Source organism: Odontesthes bonariensis, chromosome 12 (genome assembly GCF_027942865.1).
Source record: "Odontesthes bonariensis isolate fOdoBon6 chromosome 12, fOdoBon6.hap1, whole genome shotgun sequence".
Taxonomy (NCBI): domain Eukaryota; kingdom Metazoa; phylum Chordata; class Actinopteri; order Atheriniformes; family Atherinopsidae; genus Odontesthes; species Odontesthes bonariensis.
Window position 1 is genome coordinate 8,864,622 of NC_134517.1, and position 23,611 is coordinate 8,888,232.

At 40.6% G+C, this 23,611-nt stretch overlaps 2 protein-coding genes across 10 annotated transcripts in view; one reads left to right on the plus strand and one right to left on the minus strand.

Moving 5' to 3' along the window:
- Nucleotides 1–17,343, plus strand: part of obsl1b (obscurin like cytoskeletal adaptor 1b) — a 43,656-nt gene extending 26,313 nt beyond the window's left edge. For all 8 annotated transcript variants that reach the window (XM_075479047.1, XM_075479049.1, XM_075479048.1 and 5 more), the window contains 14 exons: nucleotides 1,485–1,760; nucleotides 1,843–2,118; nucleotides 2,229–2,498; nucleotides 2,601–2,867; nucleotides 2,994–3,263; nucleotides 4,253–4,519; nucleotides 5,435–5,701; nucleotides 6,273–6,385; nucleotides 6,745–6,898; nucleotides 8,615–8,776; nucleotides 9,032–9,136; nucleotides 10,964–11,230; nucleotides 12,122–12,391; nucleotides 15,686–17,343. In XM_075479047.1, coding sequence (XP_075335162.1) covers nucleotides 1,485–1,760; nucleotides 1,843–2,118; nucleotides 2,229–2,498; nucleotides 2,601–2,867; nucleotides 2,994–3,263; nucleotides 4,253–4,519; nucleotides 5,435–5,701; nucleotides 6,273–6,385; nucleotides 6,745–6,898; nucleotides 8,615–8,776; nucleotides 9,032–9,136; nucleotides 10,964–11,230; nucleotides 12,122–12,391; nucleotides 15,686–15,696 — 2,975 coding nt within the window. In that variant the 3' untranslated portion in view covers nucleotides 15,697–17,343. The remainder of the gene's footprint in view (nucleotides 1–1,484; nucleotides 1,761–1,842; nucleotides 2,119–2,228; nucleotides 2,499–2,600; nucleotides 2,868–2,993; nucleotides 3,264–4,252; nucleotides 4,520–5,434; nucleotides 5,702–6,272; nucleotides 6,386–6,744; nucleotides 6,899–8,614; nucleotides 8,777–9,031; nucleotides 9,137–10,963; nucleotides 11,231–12,121; nucleotides 12,392–15,685) is intronic.
- Nucleotides 17,344–17,796: 453 nt separating this feature from the next.
- The window catches only part of LOC142396383 (carboxy-terminal domain RNA polymerase II polypeptide A small phosphatase 1-like), a 29,854-nt gene continuing 24,039 nt past the window's right edge, over nucleotides 17,797–23,611 (minus strand). The window contains exons 3-6 of one of the 2 annotated variants that reach the window (XM_075479056.1): nucleotides 23,411–23,467; nucleotides 22,519–22,611; nucleotides 21,372–21,557; nucleotides 17,797–19,502 (exon numbers count right to left, since the gene is read on the minus strand). In XM_075479056.1, the coding sequence (XP_075335171.1) occupies nucleotides 19,374–19,502; nucleotides 21,372–21,557; nucleotides 22,519–22,611; nucleotides 23,411–23,467 (465 nt within the window). In that variant the 3' untranslated portion in view covers nucleotides 17,797–19,373. The remainder of the gene's footprint in view (nucleotides 19,503–21,371; nucleotides 21,558–22,518; nucleotides 22,612–23,410; nucleotides 23,468–23,611) is intronic. The other variant, XM_075479057.1, reaches the window with a different exon arrangement.

Sequence of the window (23,611 nt, forward strand, 5' to 3'; positions counted from 1 at the left end):
GGCTTGAATTGGACTTTATTATCTAAGTGCCTTAAGATTACATTTGTTGTATTTGGCGCTATATAAATAAAAATGAATTGAATTGAATTGAATTGATAACTGAAGGCTCTGCCTCCCATTCTACTTTTAGAAACTCTGGGAACCTCAAGTAAACCTGCAGTTTGGGAACGAAGTGCTCTGTTAGGAAAATATCTTACAATGAGATCTTTAAGATATGATGGAGCTTGGTCATTAAGAGCTTTATATGTGAGGAGAAGAATCTTAAATTCTATTCTGATCTTTAATTCTATTCTGATCTTAAATTCTATTCTGAAGAGAGGGGGAGCTGGGCTAATGTACCTCAGGTTCTTGTTCACAAAACCTTCATCTATAGTCTCGTTTCCACTATGCAGTCCGGTACGGGTCGGGTCGCTTTGGGGTCAGCTTGCGTTCCCGCTGTACAAAGGGGACCCTCAGGGGTGGGCGGAGTGCGTGCCGAAGCGTAAAAAGCAAATAACAGCCAATAACAAATAACATCCATAATCTGGAACCAACTCCAAGCTTCTTCAGCTTAATGCGACACTGGCTCGCGGTCTGGTTGAAACCACTCTCTGCCATTTTTGCGGCAATCAGCTGGAAAACATTTTGGTTTGGCACAGCGCCATCGAGCTCCCGCTGCACAGCCTCCTCACCAAGAACGGAGAGCAGAGCCTGGAACCGGTCCTGTGTGCTCGGTACCCCAAGCAGAAGGGTTACAAGAATGGTAACGGTTCCATGGGACCGGTACGCCTTCGTGGTAATGGAAACACTGAAATAAGCGAACTGTTCTGAACTGACCCGTACCGGACTGCATAGTGGAAACCAGGCTTATGGTCAAGGTTTGTGGGTGGTAACCTAAAGAATGAAATTGCAAATACAAGTTACTGATATGATCTTCTCCATGGCTCGGCTCATTCTTAGGGGCAGGAGGGTTTCAGAGCTGCTCTTCTGCAAAAAGAAATGAACCCGTTAAGGTGGATCTGCTATGTGGTCAGGGTGCCTCACAGGGGAGGTGTTTCTGACGTGTCCGACAGGGAGGAGGTCTGTGGGCAAACCCAGGACTCACTATAGAAATGATATCTATAGGCTGACTTGAGAACACCTCAGCGTCTCCCTGTAAGTGTTGAAGGTGCGGCTGGGGAGAGGAAGGTCTTGGGATGCTGCTGGATGATTGTCCCTGTAACCCCAGTCCCACATAAGCAGTAGAAAATGGATGAATGAATAACATGTTCACTCACTACACATTTTTATGTGTTACGCTAAAGTTTTAATAGCTCCAGGACGACAAAAATAAACAAAAACCCTGGGATGAATAGGCTTGTCCAATCATGTGAGATAACTAGCATCCCTGAGAATTTGGAGCCCTTACTAAGCAACACAACAAAGGTTTTTCTCCCTTTTTTGATTACACTGAAAACAAGACTCTTTTCAAAAGATTTTCTCTGCTTTCATTTCCTTCTTTACAGAATTGCCTATAAAAATTCTTGGAAAAACGGATGCAAAAACAGAAAAACAATTCTTAGTGTCAGACGATATCATTCTAGTGTGTGAACTCTCAAGAGCTAATGCCTCAGTCAGCTGGTATAAAGATAATCAGCTGATTGATGATACTGAGCGATACTGTTGCGAAGAGCAAGGTGTTTTTCGATCTCTGGTTGTCCTGAACGCTGGACTCGAAGACTCTGGGGAGTACACCTGTGATGCATTGGATGATAAGATGGTCTTTAATATCACAGTCAAAGGTAACCACATTAGAAGATAAAAAGTAATAGACGTTAGTATTCCGCGCTGAAACTCTAATTAACATCACTGTCTCATGTTCAGAGCCTCCTGTGCAGATCATTGGAAACTCAGGCAACCCAGAGCATCATATACTCGTGGCAGGAGATGACCTTATTTTGGAGTGTGAAGTGTCCCGCCAAAACGCAAGCGTTGAATGGCTGCGGAATGGAGAGATACTACAACCAAGCACAAGAGTAACAATTCACAGCGATGATGTTGTGAGGAAACTTGTTCTCTCTGGACTTCAGCCTTCGGACTCCGGAGAATACATCTGTGATGCCACCGATGACAAGTTGGTAACAGTTGTGGAGGTGCAAGGTAAGATCGAAACGGGAAAGTATGCCTAAGTATTACATTTCTTTGGCTTTTTTGTCATAAAGGCACGTGGACTTTACAAGCAACCTCTTGGTAAATGTCATTTTTCTCAGAGCCACGGGCAAAGTTTGTGAATAAAGAAGCAAGAGACACCATCTCAGCCCATGAAAATGAGAGCGTCACACTGTGTGCCATTGTGAGCCATGAAAGAGCCAATGTTCGGTGGCTGAAAGATGGCCAACTATTGAATGAGGACAACATTTATATTTCCAGTGAGGGTAATACTCACAAGCTCACCATTAATCCTCTGCAGCTGTCTGATTCTGGAGAATATGTTTGTGACATAAGCACAGATGAAATGCTTTTCAGTCTTCTAGTCAAAGGTAAGAATAACACTCTTTTTCAACATTTGATATTTACATCCAAATTAATACTTTGTTCATACTTGTCACAACGCCATGTCTAAAATTGTGTTTCTTTATCAGAGATGAAAGTGAAATTTATTCGACGACTGGAGAATACGGTGTCTCTGAAAGGCAGAAGCCTTACGTTACAATGTGAGGTCAACAAGCCTAAAGGGGATGTACAGTGGCTAAAAAATGGCCAGGAGATCTCTCCGAGCCGCCGTTACACAATCCGGGCACAAGGCAGAGAGCGAAGCTTTACCATCCACCAACTGGTGGAGGAGGATGCTGGAGAATATGCCTGTGAATCTACGGATGAAAGGACCTCAGCCACTGTCACCGTAGAAAGTAAGTCCATTTCATTTTCCAACTTTTCCGACAACTGTTTGGGGAGAAAAACTAATAAATCAAAAGGGTTTAACATTCAATGTACCATCCTAAAATCAAAGCTAAAGGACTCTTGTTGTTTTTCAGTCCCTCGTGTTGTTGAGTTCATAGCAGAGCTTCGTAATATCACCATCTGTGAAGGGGAGGATGCCAAATTTAAGTGTATGGTTTCACCAGCGGACACCAAGTTGGTTTGGCGCTTAAATGGCAAGCAAGTGGCTTCGAACGCACACACGGGGATTTTGAGTAACGGACTTTGCCACACACTCTGCATCAACAACTGCACGACTTCAGATAGCTGCAGAGTGACAGCAGATGCAGAGGGGACGCTATCTGAGGCAGAGCTTCAGGTTCAAGGTGAGTTGCCCCTTTTCATTAGCCTGGCTGACGCGTCCACATCTCGATGAGATGGTGGTCTGGGAACTAGGTGTGCATTTTCTCGTATTTGAGGCGTGGTTTACGAATGCCTAGAGCCGTTTATTGGGCGCTACGAATGTCTATCAAATGGCGTCTGGTTCTACCCATGCTGCTTTGCGCGCGATTCATAGCCAATTGTATCACTTATACCAGATGACGTATGTAGAGCAGCGACAGAAATTTGACGAGGAAGAAGGCAATGAAATCTTTCAACGCCAAACGTTGCTCTTTTTTAAAAGTAAACTTGCGTTCTAAGCTACTTAAAACACTTTCTGAGGCTGCATCGAACGGTAACGTTGTGTCCGCTGCTGTGGGAGAGAAATGTCATGACATCTGGCCTAATTACATCCTGTGCCTTGTTGACTGGTTCATATGAATATTGTTGATAGTTAGAATGAGATTGTTTATAGTTACGGCGAAAGCACCCAAAATTTTTTTTTTTAAACAATTTTTGAAAGTCCATGAACTCTGCGGACATTTTGTAACATTCTGTATGCATATTTGCTGTGACGGTTTGTTCCAATAAACTCCCCAATGGACGGCTGACCGACGCGTGATTCGACTCCTTTTCTCCACAACACTGCCATGTTGGATTAACACCCTTGCTGCCCCCCCCCCCGTTCTGTGATTGTTTCCCTAACTCAGGCAAAAATAAGGGCGGTGGTTTCCAGGCTGCCTTTGCAGTGTGAATGAAATCGCGCGCAAAGCAGCATGCGAATTCCCAGGCTACCTTTTCATAGCATTATATGTGAATACAACTCATCTGCATGAATGACAGCAGTCAGAACAATTTGTCAATCATTTGTAGTCATCGCCACATAATTCCATGATGAGCTGCATCCAGCAGTACTGATATTTATACCACATTAGCATGGGAAAAATGATTACCATTTCAAACTAATGCCAGAGATCGCCTTCTTTTTTTTAAGAGCAACAGGTGTTATTCACCAAGAAAATGACGCCAGTCATAGCTGAAGAGTACACCGAGGCGACTCTAGAGGTGGAGGTGAGTGTGGATTCAGGAGAGGTGCAGTGGATGAGACAAGGAGTGCTGATCCATCCCGGTGCCAAATATACCCTGAAACACAAGGCCCGAGAACACAGTCTCACCATCCACACCCTGGCTGCGTCTGACCGGGGAACCTACAGCTGCGAGACCCTTCATGACCGCACGCAAGCCCTGCTCACGGTGGAGCGTGAGTGTCCACGTGTTCTCACCATGCCATGTTGTTGTTTGTTTACTGCTGTTACCGAGAACTTCACCTCCTGCGCTCCCACCGTCGCTGCTTTTTTGTGAGGGCAAATCTCAATTAACTGAGTCGGAGTAATTTGAGCGCCTGCAGAGAAAGGCGGCACTTGTTCTGGGGTATGATGGTAACCAACAGGTGATATCTCTACAGCCCAAAGGGACGAACAGACTAGTGTTTCTGTACCAACACAGGATAAAACTAATCATTTCATGTGGTTTGGAATCACCGTTAAAATAATTATATTAAGTTCCTGATTTAAGGGAATTAGTTTTTAAATGACAAGCAATGAAAAATCTCCAAACTTGAAACGCTTCAATATCTAAAAAGTTAAAAGCTTGACACACTATAAAACTAACATCTTGCAGTGATTAAGATGTTCTTATCTTTGTGTTTATATTCCTTAGTCCTGTGATCTACATGTGAGTGGGTGAATTAAAGGCTGTTCTTTCAACACTTGTGTGGGTGGGCAGGGGAAAGTCAGGACTTCAGGCTGTTGTTGGCACCTCCTATGAATTTGGATCTCCTCTCATTGCATCTAAATTTACTCGCTGGCCTTCAAACCTAAGGTTGTTGTCATCGGGTCTCCAAAATAAACACTCCTTCTTTTCCACCGGGAATGCTCGGTCTATGGTAGAATAATTGAAAAATGTTGGCAGTTTCAAAGCTGGCTTTTGTGTAAAGCCAAGTGCTCAAATGGCTACGATCAGCTCGTATGTGTAAGGCAGAATGCATTGTTTAACTGCTGTTATAAAAGATATAGATACCATATCTGATCAGTGTTTCATTCAAGAGGAAATTCTTATTCTACGATCCATTCTCGCACACATAAGTTTCTGCTTTTTTTTTTGTGCTTTCCTGTAGCTCGAAAAATCACAATCAAGAGGGGGCTAACCGAGGTTAAAATTACAGAGAGAGAAACGGCTTCTTTCGAGGTGGAGCTCTCCCATCCCAATGTTCCAGGCACCTGGATCAGAAATGGAATTCAGCTTAAGCCGACGAATCACTTCCGTATGAGCGCCAAAGGACAGGTTCACAGCCTCACCATTTCTAACCTTTCAGTGGAAGACACCGCCACCTTTGTGTTTTGTGTAGAGAATCAGAAGACATCTGCCAGGCTTGTCGTGAAGGGTAAGAGATTAAAAGACATTTTGAGATAACGTGCCGATTAATAAGATGTAACCAAGTAATAAGATGAGTAACTGAGTCATTATTGCCATATTAAAGAGATTTGCACATTATTGTCCACAGTGGTAAAAAGTAGTACTGCTGTAGTATCGCTGTAGTACCAATACAACATTTTACAGTACTAGTTTGGTTGTGACCTCAGACTGGTAGCTAAAGTGATCCACTCAATGTGGGCCAAATGTCAACCACTGAAGGCATGATAATAGAACAAAGTGACAGCTCTGCTACTGTTGCCTTTATCCAGGCTCACATTACAAACACAAAATAGCCTTGAAAGATCCAATGAAAGGCAAAGGCTCTACTCGGTCTTTTCAGGCAGGTGCTACTAGAACCTTATCTCATAATATAATCACTTGTCTCGTCACTCATCCCATTGAGCTGGGGTTGAAATGCACAGATGGCAATTGCATAAAAATGCATCATCACATTAGTCCGAGACCAGTGCCAATTAAAATTCTTCTTAAAAATGGAAGAATTTTGGTTCTTTAACCATATCGCCTTTTTTCTTCACCAGAGCCTCCAGTGACAGTTTTCAGGAAACTGGAGGATCAAAAAGTCCCCGAAGGCTCGGTGATTTGTATCGAGTGTGAACTGTCGAGACACAACATCGATGTGAAATGGATGAAGGCAAGTCTTGGACTTTCGTATTCCTTTTAACCACATTTCTAATACAAACAAAAAAACTTAAACCAAATCAATCATTAATAATTCTGTTTGATGTTTTATTATCCCAATTAAAAATGCGTTAACCTGAAGCACTGACTGTCTAATGAATTAAAACAATAATTTCACATAATAGCTCCTCCTTTGAGTTGTTACAAAGCATAATGTACCTACAGTACATTTTATTTTAGGCTGAATCTGAAGGTAAAATTTTTTGCTTTTGTCTTCTTAAAACTACTGTGTATCAATAGAGAACTGAAGAAGACTCAACAGTATAATAGCCTTAAGTAACATTTTTTGTGTGTGTGTGTCAACCTTTTCAGGATGGAGATGGGGTGAAGCCAAGCAAAGACTTGCGCATTTATGCCATGGGGAGGAAAAGGTTCCTGCAGATCATGAAATGCCATGTCACCGATTCCGGCATGTACACCTGTGATGCTGGAGATGCCTCGACATCCTGTACAGTGGAGGTTTATGGTAAACTTTGCTTCCTTAATACTACAAATCACAGGCAACAGCCTTAGCTGTTGTTTCTAAGGGGTGTTATATGATGATATGGGTAGGCTGAAAGGCCAAAGAAATATATTTTTAAACACCCATACTAACAAACCCCTGGAGAAACTAACAGTTTCCTCTGGCGTTCACTTGGCCAGACTACAGGCCAGACAAGCATATGCTGAATTTCATCCATAAACTGTATATAAAGTTTTTTAAATCCCATTTTGTATCAACAATTAGTCAAAACAAATTGTGGCTTACTCAAACGGTGATAATTCCACTGTTATTACTGTTATGAAACTAGACTCCTGGGGTACTTCTTCCTCTCTCATTGGGCTGATGGCAGACGTAAGGCCTCAGTGATTCTGCTGCCTCTTGGAAAAAATAAAGTTGTATCATTTAAAGCTTGACCAGGTTTAGGTTAGCATGTTCATTTCTACTCAAGTTAGCCTGCTAGCATTCTACTGGATCACAACCTAAGCATAATAATAATATATTGCCTGAATTTGTTTAGTTTCTACTGTACAGTCCATAAGAGTTCACTGAGACCCTACTCTCCTACCTGTGCTTTTCCAAGAAATGTATAAATGTGAAAAAAGTTTATAATGTGAAGGTGTAGAATACTTTTAGCCTCTGTTAACCTTTTGTTTCACTTAGTATCCACATATCTGTGAGAACCTCTACAGGCCGAGCATTAAAAGTTATTGAGACATAGCTGTTTCCACAAACCCTGCTAAAATTACAAGAACAAAAGATGAACAATGAAGTCAACCAGTAACAATGTGTCAAATGTTATCAGAATGGACACTTAGCTTGGCAAATTTAGATCCAATAATTTATAGTTAGGCAACTTAATAAATTTGTAGTTTATGTAGCACTTACCGAACACTAAAAATGGCAGATAAACACTGCTGGCCATTTTTGTTGAGCTTATCCACTATTAGCCACATCTTTGTTAGCTGCTTCTATAATTCACAGCTCCGTTTCAGTTCAGGATTATTCTTATCTCCTCTGAGCTTTTATCTTTAATTTTAGAGCGGTTACATTCAGCCAACAATTATTTCCCTCGGGTGCTAGCTTACGTTACTACGGCTTACCGGTTAGCTTTGTTGCACCCAGAGTTTAGAACATCTGTGCACATAGCCGGTAGGCCACAGAGACGTTTACAACGTGAGTTAATTTGACTTCTGCTTATAGGTCGACTTTTTAAAAAGTCTGAATATTCAAAAAAAAAAAAAAAAGTATGGACAGTAGGTCCACACAGAATATTTTCATTATCCACACAGAACATCAGTTACAACGTGCTTGAGCATACTGTAGGAATTATAAATCTGTATTACCAACTCTTTTTGTAAAATCTGGAAAGTTTGACAGGTAATGATATCATTCCAGTGATAGATTAGTATTTAATATAGTACGATATTTGAAAATATGTCACCGTTTTTGTCTCTCTTTGTAAAAATAGAAGAGATAACAGTGTGGTAAACTGGGTTTGAGCCTTAGTGTAGCACAACACTGCCATCTGCCGGTTTATAGGAAGTACTACAGTGGAGATTTTGTTGGCATCTAAACATTTTTTTTTTTTCTCAGAAGGGGAAATAAAGCCAGGTACAACTGACTTTAAAAAAAAAAGAAAAACCTCAAAAGGTACTTCTTGTATATTTAGAAATTCTTAATCAAAAATTGTATCTGTAGAGCGTGAGCTGCTGGTCCTTCAAGGTCTTCAAGACCTGGACATCCAGGAGGACCAGAATGCTGTGTTTGTTTGTGAGATTTCTGTGGAGGACGTGCCAGGGGAATGGTACAAAAATGGGGAGCGGATACAACCCACCAGCACCATCAAGATCCGCCAGGAAGGTAAGATTGAAAACTGATTATGGGTTTCAATCTTGAACTAATATTTATAGCACGTTTAACGTGTTTTGCTGCTCAACGAATGAATATTCTAACCAGTTCGGCAGAAGAATTTGACGGTATCCATGAAAAAAAACAAAACATACATATATATATATATATATATATATATATATATATTATCAATTATTATTTGACGTATTAAGAATATGTTGTTTTCTGATCATGTTTATTTTTCTAAATATTTTCTTATTTTAGGGACAAAACATTTTCTTCTCATGTGCAATGTGCGACCAGAGGACTCTGGAGCGATCAAGTTTGTTGGCAGACATGTTGAATCTGTTGCTCACCTGGAGGTGGAAGGTATTAAATGATTAAACTAAAGGTGGCAGAAAAAAAGGCCGAACAGCCAACTACGTTCAAAGGCGTTAACAAAGTGTTAACAATGATGTAGCCTGAGAAGATTATATTCTTCTACTAGTCTGTTGTCTTGTTCGCTTTAAAGCATTTTAACATTTATTTACTGATCGCCTTGGTTGTATTTGAAAGATAAAAACAAATCTAAATCTTGGCGCAGCACCACACTCAAAAGAGAAATTTAGTCGTGTAACGTTGATTTTATTGTGTTGCAACACCTTTATTTCGATGTTTGGGAACTGATAATAGTGATTTATTGAGTGTTGCGAGGCACAGTGTTGTAAGTAGAATGTAGAATTGGGTTTGGCGTTGTCCTGCCGAAGAGATGTCTCCTTTTTTTATAAACGTTTTTTTTGTTGTTTTTTTTTATCTATGCTTATTAAATTTTCAAAATACAAAACAGAAATACACATGACAAAAACAAACATACACACATTTGGCTCACATACACATCCAAGTTCAAATTCAGATTTAAATTTATACAGGCGAAAGATTCAGGAGTCATCCCATATCAATAAGATAAGCAAGCAAAATAAACCAAGTGTACACTGCCATGCATGATACATTCACATGATCAAAGAAAGGTACACAGAAACAATAACATATAAATTAAATGGTAGCGTGTCATTTACGAGGCAGAGCATTCTCAGCTATGATACAAACCCTCTTGCAAGAATGGCAGAGATATTCAAACCAATATATGACAAAAAGGGTTCCCATGTTTTACAAAAAACATCATCTTTGCTGTGTAATTTACACGTCAGATAGTCCAAAGCAACGAGATGTCACCTCGATTGTGACATATTTCTCCAAAATTCCAATACATGCCGCTGCATCATCACACACATCTGGAGGTCAACCATGCCAAAGGGGCTGGTGCCCCCCCATACCATCGCAGACCTTTTGCACCTTTCTCTAATAATTACCTAGACGGTCTCTCTTCACATATCTTTTTTATTGACCTCAAAAACAGCAGACAAGTGGACTCACCTGAGCACAAAACACATGTCCACAGTCTCTCTGTCCATCTGAATTAAGTTGTGCTCAGAGAATTCGGCAGCCTTTCTACACAGTGTTGATGTATAGTTTTCTCCTTACGTATTACAGTTGCAGGATCCAACTCCATGTGATTGTATTCATCATGGTGACATGAAAGTTTCTTATTCAGTGGTGCCGAAACGTTCAAAGGTCGCACCCATCCCATACTGTCTTTACGCACTTATTCCCTCAGATTTCCTAGATTTTTTCACAATGGCATTTTCTGCAGATGTTGAAAGGACAAAGTTCTTTGCAATCTTGCATTGAGAAATATGTTTTTGGAACTGGCTAAAGATTCTTAGACTGACTTTAGCACAAAGTGGTGAGCCATAACCCATCCTTGCTTTGAAAAACTAAACTTTCTTGCCTCTCTACCAACATTTTGTGAGTGTGTTGCTGGAATCGAATTCTTGATTTGTTCATATTTTCCGAATACAATGAAGTTAGTCGGTGAAGAGAATAGATATCATTTCCTTACTACTTGTGTCCTATTAAAAAAAATGTTCAAAGTAATGAACAAATTTTAGTTTTTGTTGAACTTTGGAAAACTCGACTTAACTTTTAGGTTTTTTTACTTTAACATTTCTAAAATATTTTGGTACTTGGCTCATATGACTGTGCCAACTATGTTTACTGCAAATGGGGTCACATATAGTAAAGTTACAATGCGTTAGGATTTGCTTTATCATTCAGCCATACATTGTGTCCTAAATCTAAACATTTTTCTATTTTCAGAGCTTCCTGTCAACATTGTAAAGCCCCTGCAGGACAAGACTGCCCTTGAGAAGAGCCGTGTGATCCTGGATTGCACAGTGTCTAACCCCAGATGTAGTATCCGCTGGTACAAAGGCAGCAACGTCATCCTGCCCTCTGAACGCTTTGAGATCTGCAGTGAAGGCTGTTATCGCAAACTGATCATCCAGCAGGTGGCGCTAGATGATGAGGGCACATACAGTGTGCAGGTCGGGGAGTTCACCTGCTCTGCTAAACTGACAGTGGAGGGTAGGAGCCTTCATGATTTCAACACACAGCAGAAAACTGTCAAAGATTTTTACACTGCAAGAAAGGTGTTGTTGATAGGGTATTTGCATATGAGTGATATGTTGCCGTGACCAATGCCAGGACTGAAGTTGTGATAACTCCACAGCAATACTTTATTTTCCCCCACAAAGACTGTCCTAAAACAACAGTGTGTGCAACTGAGGGAGCTACAGATTTCATACAAAAGTTACTTTAATGGTACTCAGTGGTAAAACAAAGTTAATGCATCTCTTTTTCTTTGTAGTTTGGAAAATTAAGTACCAGCACAGTTGCAAAAAAAGTGGCCCCTTTTTACGTCTATTTTCTCTTTCAAATGTGCTTTTACTGCTTCTGTTGAGAATCTCTTTTTGCAAACAGCTTTGTGTTCTCAGTTATTTCATTCAAAAGTTAAAATTGAGGCTGGGCGAGTTAACTCGTTATTATCGCGTTAAATCGTTAATTATTTAACGCCGATAAATATTCTATCGCGCATTAACGTGGGTTTTAATTATTTATTAAAAAATAAATAATACTTTTTTTTTTAATGGGGGGGGGGGGGCTTTTGTGCCTTTAATGGATAGGAAACTTCAGAGAGACAGGAAGCAGGGGGCAGAGAGAGGGAGAACGACACGCAGCACAGGGCCGTCAGATGCAAGACTCCGCTGCTTTAATCGTTACCCAACTCTAGTTAAAATATTGTTAACAAGTCATCCCCTCAACAGCTGACATGGTCAAGTTTTCATTTGAAATAACAAGTCGGCTTAAGTGCTTAGATGCCAAAGCTAATATTTGTGTGTAGCATAACATCACTTTGAAAATACCAACAAGCTGACTTCCATCTCGTTGCTGTTTTGCTTCTGTTCGTTTTCACAGCCCAGTCCTTGCTGATGGTTCGAGAGCTGAAAGATGTGGAAGTCATGGCCCCTGATGAGGCCTGCTTTGAATGTGAGGTCTCAGTACCCGTCCTGAAATCTCCCGTGTGGAATCTTAATGGTGAGCCCTTGCAGCCAAGCTCTCGAGTCCGCCTGGAGAGGATGGGTTCAGTCCACAGGCTGACCCTGAGGCAAACCTCCCCAGACATGAACGGGGTGGTGGAGTTCACATCTGGGAAAGCAAAGAGCAAAGCCCAGCTTCGAGTCGTGAGTGAGTTGACAGAGCTGTTCGTTCCAATATTTGTGTGTGTGTGTGTGTACATTTCAGTTCCAATTTCCCTTTCCAATGATATTTCAAAGAAAATACACTCTCTTTCAGTTCTTTGGTTTAAGGATCAGACATTATAAAAATCATCTGGAAGTTACCAGGTCTTTAAATTTATCTGCAGACGAACAAGAACACATGTCATATTACTAAGGCTGGGCAACGATTAAAATTTTTAATCTAATTAATCACATGATTTCCCTGATTAATCGCATTTGTACACAAAATCCAAAAATGAATTCAAAAGCAGTGTATAGCTTTTAGCATTTAGTTTTATTTTAAATGTGCTGCCATATGAATGAAAGCGCCATAACATTTGTTGTGCAAACACACTTTTAACATCAGCAGATCCACCATGTTTGGTGGATCCGCCAATTACTTTCTTTTCTGTTTCCGCAGCAGACAGGAACAGACTTTTACAAGATACAAGCCTGTGAGCAACAGACTTTTACAATAATAAAATAAATAATAAAACAGGGGTGGTCTGTGGTCTGTGTAGTGGGTTGAGCAGGCGCCCCATGTACAGAGGCTATAGTCCTCGCTGCAGCTGGCCCCGGTTCAAATCCCACATCGGACGGCCCTGTACTGTGTGTCGTTCCCCCTCTCTCTGCCCCCTGCTTCCTGTCTCTCTGAACTTTCCTATCCATTAAAGACACAGAAGTACGGAGCCTCTAAAGGGACATGGAGGGATTTTTTTTTTTTTGCGAGATCTCGCAAAAAGTATTGCGGGATCTCGCAAAAGTTTTTTTCCCACGTCAGTGAACCGGAAGTAAAACAGACACAGCGATAGAGGAGCCTACCCATCATCCGTGGGAGAAGTTTATTTATTTCTATTTTAGTATTGGCCTAACATATAAAGACATCAAATCCGTTCTTGCACGTAGACATGGCTTTGACATAAGTGAGAGACATCTGAAAAGAATACTCAGGGCGAGGGAGCTTTCTCGTCGTAATGGGTACTGTGATCTTTGATGTCTTTATATGTTAGGCCAATACTAAAATAGAAATCAATAAACTTCTCCCACGGATGATGGGTAGGCTCCTCCATCGCTGTGTCTGTTTTACTTCCGGTTCACTGACGTGGGAAAAAAACTTTTGCGATCCCGCAAAAAAAAAATCCCTCCATAAAAAAAGCCCCCCAAAAACAATTATTATTTTTTTTTTTAAATTAAAAAAAATTTAAAAATTAAAACCTGTGTTAATGTGCGATAAAATATTTATCGGTGTTAAATAATTAACGAGTTAACGGCCCAGTCCTACATATTACACTATGTCAATATGTGTAATATGTGTATGTGTGTGTATATAATAATTCACTTTGTAATATAAAGTGAAAAATAAAAGAATCAGGGTGTTACAATGGTCCAGTCAGACTTCAAACTGATTAAAATGCCGTGGTCGGACCTTAAAGGGATAGTTCGCCTCTTTTGACATGAAGCTGTATGACATCCCATACTAGCAATATCATTTATGAACATTTTCTTACCCCCCACTACGTACTGTGAGCCGAGTTCCAGCCTCGTTTTGGCGTTGACGAAAGTAGTCCGGCTAGTTGGCTGGGGTTGCAAAAATAAAGCGTTTTTTTCTCAAAACAATATGCGTTCAAAAGAGTAATACATTTGCATCACAAAATCGTTGTCCAGGAAAAAGTCAGACCTCACAATCGCTTGGCGCTATTTTCTCTCCCTTCGTATCGCTGCGTGCAACCACCTGCCGACAGCCGCACCTGTTACAGTGTTTACTGCTCGGTCTGCACTTCGGTCTGCACGGTCTACACAGCACGCAGTGATACGAAGGGAGAGAGAAAACAGCGCCAAGCGATTGTGAGGTCTGACTTTTTCCTGGACAACGATTTTGTGATCCAAATGTATTACTCTTTTGAACGCATATTGTTTTGAGAAAAAAAATGCTTTATTTTTGCAACCCCAGCCAACTAGCCGGACTACCTTCATCAACGCCAAAACGAGGCCGGAACTCGGCTCACAGGACACAGCAGGAGGTTAGAAAATGTTCATAAATAATATTGCTAGTATGGGATGTTATACAGCTTCATGTCAAAAGAGGCAAACTATCCCTTCAAGAGGGCAGAGCATAAACAAATTTGTGTGAGTGGGCCAAATTTCCTCCATAACGATGTGAGAAACTAAAGAGGTCATAGAGCAAATGATTTCTTAAAGTTATGGCGGCTAAAGATGGTTCTGTAAGGTACTAAATCATGGAGTGTACTTAGTTTTCCTCATACTGCTTCTGCATTTTGGCTTAGTTTTTGTTCAGTGAGAAAGGACATGGTGTAATGTGTGTTATTGTGCATTTAAAGTTGTATTTAGCTTTTATTGATACCATGTCCTGATACACAAAACTTTATAACTGAAGAGAGCATACTTCCTTTTCAGAAAGTGATCATAAAAATGTACAGTCAAGTGGTGTAATTCAAACTCTAACCACTAGGTGGGGATAACAACAAAGAATTGAGTTAGCTTCTTTTGACTTTAATAAAAACAAAATAAGTGGACCAGTGCATTCGTGAGTAGCAGGAGAACATTTTTTTTGTAGTGGATTATCAGAACTATCCAGCAATAAGGTCATAGTTGGATTGCAAAGGTAAACAAACAAGTCAACAAAACAACCCTCAGACTTATTCTGAATTGTCCAAGGGGCACGCTAAAGTGTGTTGCATGACTCTGCACTGCATGTGTAACACATAGCAATAAATACATTGAATGCTTAAGCTCCAGGGATATGCCTTCTGTAAGTCATACAGGGTGTTTATGATCCTACTCTATCAATAGGTATGTAGGTCAGGCAGCACAGTGCAGGAGCGTAAACTATTTTTAGTTTTATTATGTTGGCGTTAAACGACAGAGTTCAGCTCAATCGTCTGACCTAGATAGTGAACCTGTTGTAAAAATACTCCCCTTTAAACTGAAGGTGACGCGCAGCACAGCCAGAACAAGTCGCCCATTGTAGGGTGTGACTGCTGTGCAATGAAGACTAACACTGGAAAGATGGATGGATGAATTTGCTCTGAATATATTAATGAAATAAATCCACATGAAGTAACAGCACACGCAGTTTGGGGGTAATACTTGGCCCTACGTCTCAAGTTCAATGGGGTAAATATAATCCTGCTTTGCAACTGCTTTGGCAAAAATTAAGCTTCGAGCATTGTAACTGCAGAAAGTTGCCTTTTCATTCGCTCTGTCCTACCGTCTAATGTTTTGTCCAATCAATCTGTTACAGGTGATCCCTGAAGAATTCCCTCCTCCACCCGACACCTAACCTACACAAATTGATTGATGCTTTGATGCACTGATGCTTTTAAGTTGTAGCATTGCTTATATTTTTACACACCATCTATAAAAGTTGCTAAAAAATGGGCTGTGACAGATTTTCAGTGTTCATTACTGTGCAAAAGACCTGTGTTGCTTCTAAGGAGACAAACCTCGTTATCTTTTAAAATGGTCTTGAGCAATAGTTGTCCAGGATTTCTGAAGGTCTCGCAAAGTTTTTAACTCAACATCGACTGCTTTTCCACTCATCTTCTGTTTGTAAAGCTAATTAAAACTGACCTATGAATCATTCAGCCATAAATAAGGCACCTAACTCAACTCAAGACATGAACCCGAGTTGTGTCTACACGTAGCAGACAACTTTGCAACAAAAAAAAATTTGAAATATTATTATGCATTTATATGCACTTAGAAGTCACATAAGTTATTCCCATTTCTTTGGTTGGATTCACAAAAAAATAAAATAAATAAATAAAGATAGCAGTTTGACATAAAATACACTGTTGCCCATTAAGTTGGAATAAATTATTTTTTACCTCATCTCATGAAAGAATTGTGGCAATGTGATTTATTCTTGATAGTTAAAGTTTCATCATAGAAACTGGGACTCAGTATGTAATCATTGCACTTGGTCAGAGGTGATTACTGATGTGTATAAATAGGAATAAAAAGGGGAACGTGTCTGAGAACAAAATCATTAGAACTTTAGGGGCAACAGTGTGGTATTTTTGCACCAACAAGGTGATTCCCAAACCGCTATTAGCCAAAACTTGGCATATCTCAGCATGATGTCCTGTGTTGTCCTTAAAAGAATAAGAAACTGGGCAAGTGAAGGGCAACGAAGCCTCATCAGAAATGGTCTCCATGCTTCTGTGAAGAAGCCATTGTTTAGGAAAGGTAACAGGGAGCAAAGGCTGAGGTATGCCAAATGACACTGGACTGAAAATCAGTGGCAACGGGTCTTATGGAGGGATGAATCCTCCTCAGAGCCCGGACCTCAACATTACTGAAGCAGTGTGGGATCATGTTGACAGAGAACGGAACAGAAGGCAGCCGACATCCAAAGGAGAGCTTTGGGATGTCCTTCAATAATCCTGGAGAACTATTCCCAAAGACTATTTAAAGAAATGAGAAGAGAGCGTGTTAGCTCATTAGAATTGTACAAACTTTTTGCCATAAATATTGCATTTCCATCGATGTTTGCACGTTTTAATGAATCCCTGCACCTATTTCCTTTTTCCCTGATAATATATAAATAAATGAGGTTTTTGCTCAAGGCTTTTACACAGTATTGCATGCAACTGTCTCATACCTTGCCTTGCTTTCACATGAAAGATGTCAAAGCAGGTGAAAATATTTCAGACTGTTTTTTTTTTTTTCTGTTACCATACAAGCTGGAGTTTCAGTGTAAATAATGCCCTGTGTGAAATTTGCTTGACTTATGAAAGCTACAGCTGGATGTATATTCGTGCGAATACATTTCTGACTGAGATATTGTAAAGACAAGTCTATGGATAGGTTTAAACAATCCATGTTAGGAGTTTGCTAAAGTTTGAATTTTCAATCTACCTATTATGTCTGTTAAGATAGATTCTGATTTTTTAAAAAGGCCAATTTTAAGGCCAAGTATTAATGCAAAGCAAAAACCAAATCTCTTAAATGTATATGTACACACATAAGACATACTAAGGTCGCTTACACACTGAATGTGAATGTGGTCTTATACATATCGAGTCTTTTCCAGTTAAAAACTGGACATCTTGCTCCAGATTCCGTTTTGGTCCTTCATAGAACCCCAGAACCAGAATGAAATTAAATTGAATTACAAACCCTATGTATGCAATTTGTGGTGACAGTATACCTTCACTTCCACCAAGTGTAGGTTTCCCATCTATCAGAGCATGGTTTTGTTTGGCTGCTGTGACTGCTGTATATCTGTAACAAATGACATGTTGGTCATTCAAGCAAAAATTCTAATATCTCTTTTCATCCTTTATTCTCTGTATAGAAACTGTTTTTTTATGTTGATGAAAGGGCTGACAGAAAGGGGCTTGTAATGTAAGTACATTGGGCCAAAATTGAGGTAGATTAGGACAGCAATAGGTTTCTAAACTGATTTGATCTGATTACTAATCAAACTGAACGGCTTTGTCAGGAGGGTTTTAGGTTTGCAAAGTGGAGGAGGATAGCTGTTTTCTTTTGAAATATCTTCCGTATTCCATTTGTCTCGTTTTGAGCTCTCCTGTGTTATGAAATCAATTACTGTGGTGAATTATGACCTGTTTTAATAAAACATGCTTTATTTATGCAGAAAAAAATACCGCTGGTTGTCTTTTTTTTTTTTTCAGTATGAACATTCATCAGTAGCAATTTCACGTGTTTCTTTACTTGAATCAAAATATTAATATTCTCGTTGCATACAGTAAAAAAGTTCTTAAATCATCATTCAAGACAGGTGATGGTTTTTCACAGATTGTCAAAGTATATTTTGTTTAAAACTAAAAGCAATACAAATACTCACAGTGATGCAATCCTACTGAAATTAACAGGAATATATACACTCTTGCTCCAGATCAAGGTGCAAAATCAGGACTCGAGCATGTCTGGAACAAGTCTGCCTGCGAGACTGAATACACAGAGCAGCCAGGCAGAGCACTTAAATGTCTCATGTAACAACTCGGATTCAACTTCACCAAGAGGAGACGTCAAAGTGTGCTTTAACACCATTTTATCTAAGACGCTGTCGCAGGTCACAGCCTCCTCCTGTGCGTATAAAACAGTTGAATAATTGATAGACCACACAGTGGGTTGGCCAATAAAACTAGTAGATCAAAGCATAAAACAACATTCAATAAAATAACATTAAAAATCAATCTAATTTTTTGCATTAAATCATGATATTCTGTATTTACAAAAGTAGTTTTAGCCTCTCTGCTGTGTCAGTGTGTTAAAGGCTTGATCAAGGTGTTGGTTTATGAACGCTAACAGGTGTATACAACAGATCCAGCCTATGGAGATTCTAGTAATTTAACCACATAAGATGTAGTGAACAAGGACTACACTCAATGACAGCAGGCTGCTCCACTATATGACATACTTTGTTCAAAGCTGTCCAAAGACACACAGTAAGTGTGCAGTGATTGGATCAAATCAAAATGTGATTTTAAATACATCTCCAGAGTTCCTGACGAGAGAAACTCTTCCACGATGTGTTATTTCTCTGTGAAGGTGTCAAATAGTGCTACTGTCCAAATGCCATTGTACTGACATTGAAATGATTAATGGCAGCTCATTTGTAGAGGACTATTTGTAGAGGACTAAGCAACTGTTCACACTATTCAGCTTTGCAGCACACTTACAAAAGGTCAGTGTTGTCACATAACGACAACAACTCACTCGCCGCACTGAAAAACATCTACAGAGGCCACGTAATCTCATGTTAAGTCTCCAGCTGACATTCCAAAAATGACTAACTCATTCATCCAATATGCTGACATGAGATTAAATGAAAGGCCTTTTTCCCCAAAAAAGTGTGGTCCTTGTAATGGGAAGCATTCTGGAGCCTGTGGCTCACCAGCCTCCATGGCCCCGTGACGATAGTAGCAGGTGATTTTCTTCATCTTGGTATCCTGCCTCTGTTAGCTAGAAGTCCCCTGCTTCTTAAGAACATCATAGATGTCATCCACTTCGCTAAGTCTTTCAAAGAAAGGGATGAGATCGAGGAGCTCGGTGTCTGACGCGTCATCAAACCAGGACACTACAGGAACCTGCGGGTTAAAAACAGCAACATATAGGGATGTTGAAAATGCACAATATATACTATTTTACTGTCTGATATATGTGAGTGCTTTTAGTGAATAACATATTCAGTACTGTTCAAAACTCTTAAGCCACGCCTCTTTTCCTTGTATTCAGTGTAATCTTTTAAAGCGGCCTTGAGCAACAGTTATCCAGGCTTTCTTAAGGCCTTTTAAGGTTTTTTCTTTGGACATTGGCTGCTGTTTCACTGATTTTCAGTCCTTGTATTTGACATTGTTGAGTTATTTCACACTGACCTACGAATCATTGAAACATAATAAAGGCAACTAACTCAAGGGAAGAAGCATTGAGCCTCATGCAACAACCATTCGTACGAACAGATTTGTTCTTAAGTCGTGCGTACAAGTGATTTCAGAGAACCTGCCGCATTCACCAATTTTTTAATTTCCTACCTGTCGTAGGAGTCTTAAAATAGTCCGCTGTTAATTGAATCAAGTTTGCTTGACCAATGGATTGTATATTTAATTACTTTGAAGATATCAGAAATAAATATATAAATCATACCCAATAATTATGCTGACATTCTGTTCGACTTAAATTATGCACTAATTGAAGGTTAATTTGACTTTATGTAATGAGGTCAATGGGAAGTGTAACCAGCGGCTGACTTTCTACTTTTGAATGCCTTAGCGCGCCAGGCTCTTGGAAGAGAGCGTGTGTTCTGAGACCGTGTAGATGTCCTTGCGGAAACAGACGAATGGCTGAAGTCGCGATTTATTTTGCCAAGGACTGTGCTGCTGCAACTATGCAGCTTGCTAGAGCCACAACTCAGGAGAGAAACACGCCGATCAAACCCAATTCCACCACACGCCCAGGTCCTCACCACCCTTGGATTTTTGGCCACGGGAATCTTTCAGAGGGAGATTGGAGACAGATCAGGTGTGTCCCAGTCCTCTGTGAGTCGTGCGCTCCCCTTGGTCATCAAAGCTCTCATCAGTTAATCACCAATGATACATCAAATTCCCATACACCGCTGTCCAACAAGTACAAATTAAGAGGGACTTTCATGCCGTGGCTGGACTGCCAAACATTAATCGGAGCAATAGAGCGCACACATCTACGCATCAAAGGGCCCGAGCCGTTGTGGAGCACATTAGTGTTTATGTTTATGCATTTAGCAGACGCTTTTAACCAAAGTGACTTACAAATGAGGATATAACATTACAACATTAAAGGCATGGATGGCAATCTTGTTCAGAAACACATTTTATAATACTGGGTGAAATGGTCCGTTTATCCTGAGAGTAATCTATACATGATGTATTTAGAAAAAGGGCCGAAAATAATCAGACCTCTGTGGCAGCTGCAGGACTTAGAAAAAGCTGACCAATCCAAACTCCTCGGGCCGAGGACAAAAAAACAATCAGATGCCTTTACAGGGAGCAAAGGCTGAGCTATGCCAAATGACACAGGAACAGGACTGAAAATCAGTGGCAACAGGTCTGATGGAGGGATGAATCCTCCCCAGAGCCCGGACCTAAACATTAATGAAGCAGTGTGGGATCATGTTGAGAGAGAACGGAACAAAAAGGCAGCCAACATCCAAAGAAGAGCTTTGGGATGTCCTTCATGAAGCCTGGAGAACTATTCCTGAAGACTCCTTTAAAAGAGGGTTCAGGTTGTGTTTAAGAATCAGATATTGACTTTCAAACTTGTTATGATTGTACAAATTCTGTTTTTGCACACAATCTAATTAATCCCTGCCTGTGTTCCCAGTTTTCCTTTCAGTACCAAACAAAATGAGGGATGGCTCAAGACACAGTAATGTATTTTGGAGGTGTCAGTGCAGTGTAGAGAAATAAATAGAAATGGCATACGGCATTCTCGGGGTGGAAGATGTAGGAGGCTGGGGAGTTGTCTATGATGATAACCTTGTTGAGGTCTCTTCCCAAACGACTCAGGTCTTTTACGTAATTCCCCTTGTGGAAGACACAGGCCTCTCGGAAAAGACGGCTTTGGAAGGCTCCCCATTTATCCAACAGATCTGACACGGGATCAGCATACTAAAGTGGGGGACGGATTGGCATAAAAAAATACTTTTAAGCTACTAAATGCTACAATACTTTCACTAATGTCACGAAAGCCTGGTTTCCACTATGCAGTCCGGTACGGGTCGGTTCAGAACAGTTCGCTTATTTCAGTGTTTCCACTACCACGAAAGCGTACCGTTACCATGGAACCCGTTACCATGTCTGTAACCCTTCTGCTTGGGGTACCGAGCACACAGGACCGGTTCCAGGCTCTGCTCTCCGTTGTTGGTGAGGAGGCTGTGCAGCGGGAGCTCGATGGCGCTGTGCCAAACCAAAATGTTTTCCAGCTGATTGCCGCAAAAATGGCAGAGAGTGGTTTCAACCGGACCGCGAGCCAGTGTCGTATTAAGCTGGAGAAGCTTGGAGGTGGTTCGAAATTATGGATGTTATTTGCTATTTACGCTTCGGCACGCACTCCGCCCAGCCCTGAGGGTCCCCTTTGTACAGTGGGAACGCAAGCTGACCCCAAAGCGACCCGTACCGGACTGCATAGTGGAAACGAGGCTTAACACACTCTGTTGTATGGTGTTGAACATGTACAACATCAAAAACCTCCAAATAGTGCACAGTTGGTGCCATAGAAAACCAAAAACTTCATCAAAGAGTGTTTTGGTTGTGTGTGTGTGTGTGTGTATATATCGATGATTTAAGACCTACCAGAAGCTTTGTTGTGCCACGTTAAGGTAAACACAGTTTGAGGTAAATGTTAGAGATTAAAATGTCTGTGCAGCTGCATGACAGCTACCATAAATATATCTTTAGGTAGAAGGTTGCCCATAAAACGCACATTAAAATGAGCCCGGGCTTCCAGGAATCCTGGGCATAATGTTTTGAAACAACAGACGTCACTTTGCGCTTCGAGTACAGACCGGCTTGTTTGCAACAGTCTACCATATGCTGAGAAATGTGAACACAAAAGTGACTGAGAACAGACCTTGGATAAACTTGCGGTGAACAAAACACACTCAAATAATTCTCCCATCCTCTTGAGGAATTCATCAACGTGGGGTCTCTTTAGCACATAAACCTAGGTGCAGACACAAAAAGCACAGCAGTGTAAAATCCATCAGTGACACTACTTCTCAGATGCTGTAATCATTGTAACTGGTGTCCAGAAATCTGTGCTCACTCACATAAATGTGTAATGTGGATGCTGTAATTGTTCTTTTGCCTCTCTATAAGTCTACTTCCACTAGGACGCCGGCAGCCTTGTTTCTGAGCCAAGTCATCCCGAATAGGCGTTCCCCTCTTTAACAAGCCTATCCTGGATTACTTGAAACAGACCCAGGCCCTTTGTAAAGCAAAACTCCTCTGTCTTCTGGAAGCATAGCTGACTGCAGTTAAGTGTTTCTCAAGCCTGAAGAGAAAACTCTGCCTTTCCCAGTGGGCAGGGTATAATATGTGATACAGTCTGAGATTGATGGTCAGTGATTTCTGAGAAGCCTGCCAGGCTCTGCTCGTTTCGTCAGGCCACTGAAATAGGCACCTGCTGCTTGGAGTCATCAACAGAGAGGGCTACAGCTCTGTCAGGATGCTGGAACTAGAATTTTTTATGTTGGAAGTTGTATATAGCTCAGAAAGAGTCCAATAAACTTGTTAAAGCCAGCTGGTAAATATCACAGATTTGGGTTTCTTGGTTTGATTATGTACAAAAACAATAGTGGGGAGTGGATAGAAAATAGAACTTTGTATAAATCCTGCTTGTGCTTTCTTTTATGTCTTTGTGTAAGTTTAGCACATTTGTAGAAATTTTGTGTAACTTTCATGATGACTGCTTTGCATCAAAAGTCATTGCAAATGATCACATGAACATGTCGAGTGCCTACCTGGTGTACTGTCCCTTCGATCTCCACTGGAATGATAAAGTCAGCATTGTTCACTGGCTGTAGAGAGTAAAAGCAAAACAAACAATATATCAAATCATGTGCCCAAGAACCTCCACCTGTTCTCGTGTGTTATAAAGACACGGAGATGCTACTTCATCGTGTTTTAAAAACACAACAATGGAAATGATTTGATTTAAGTAA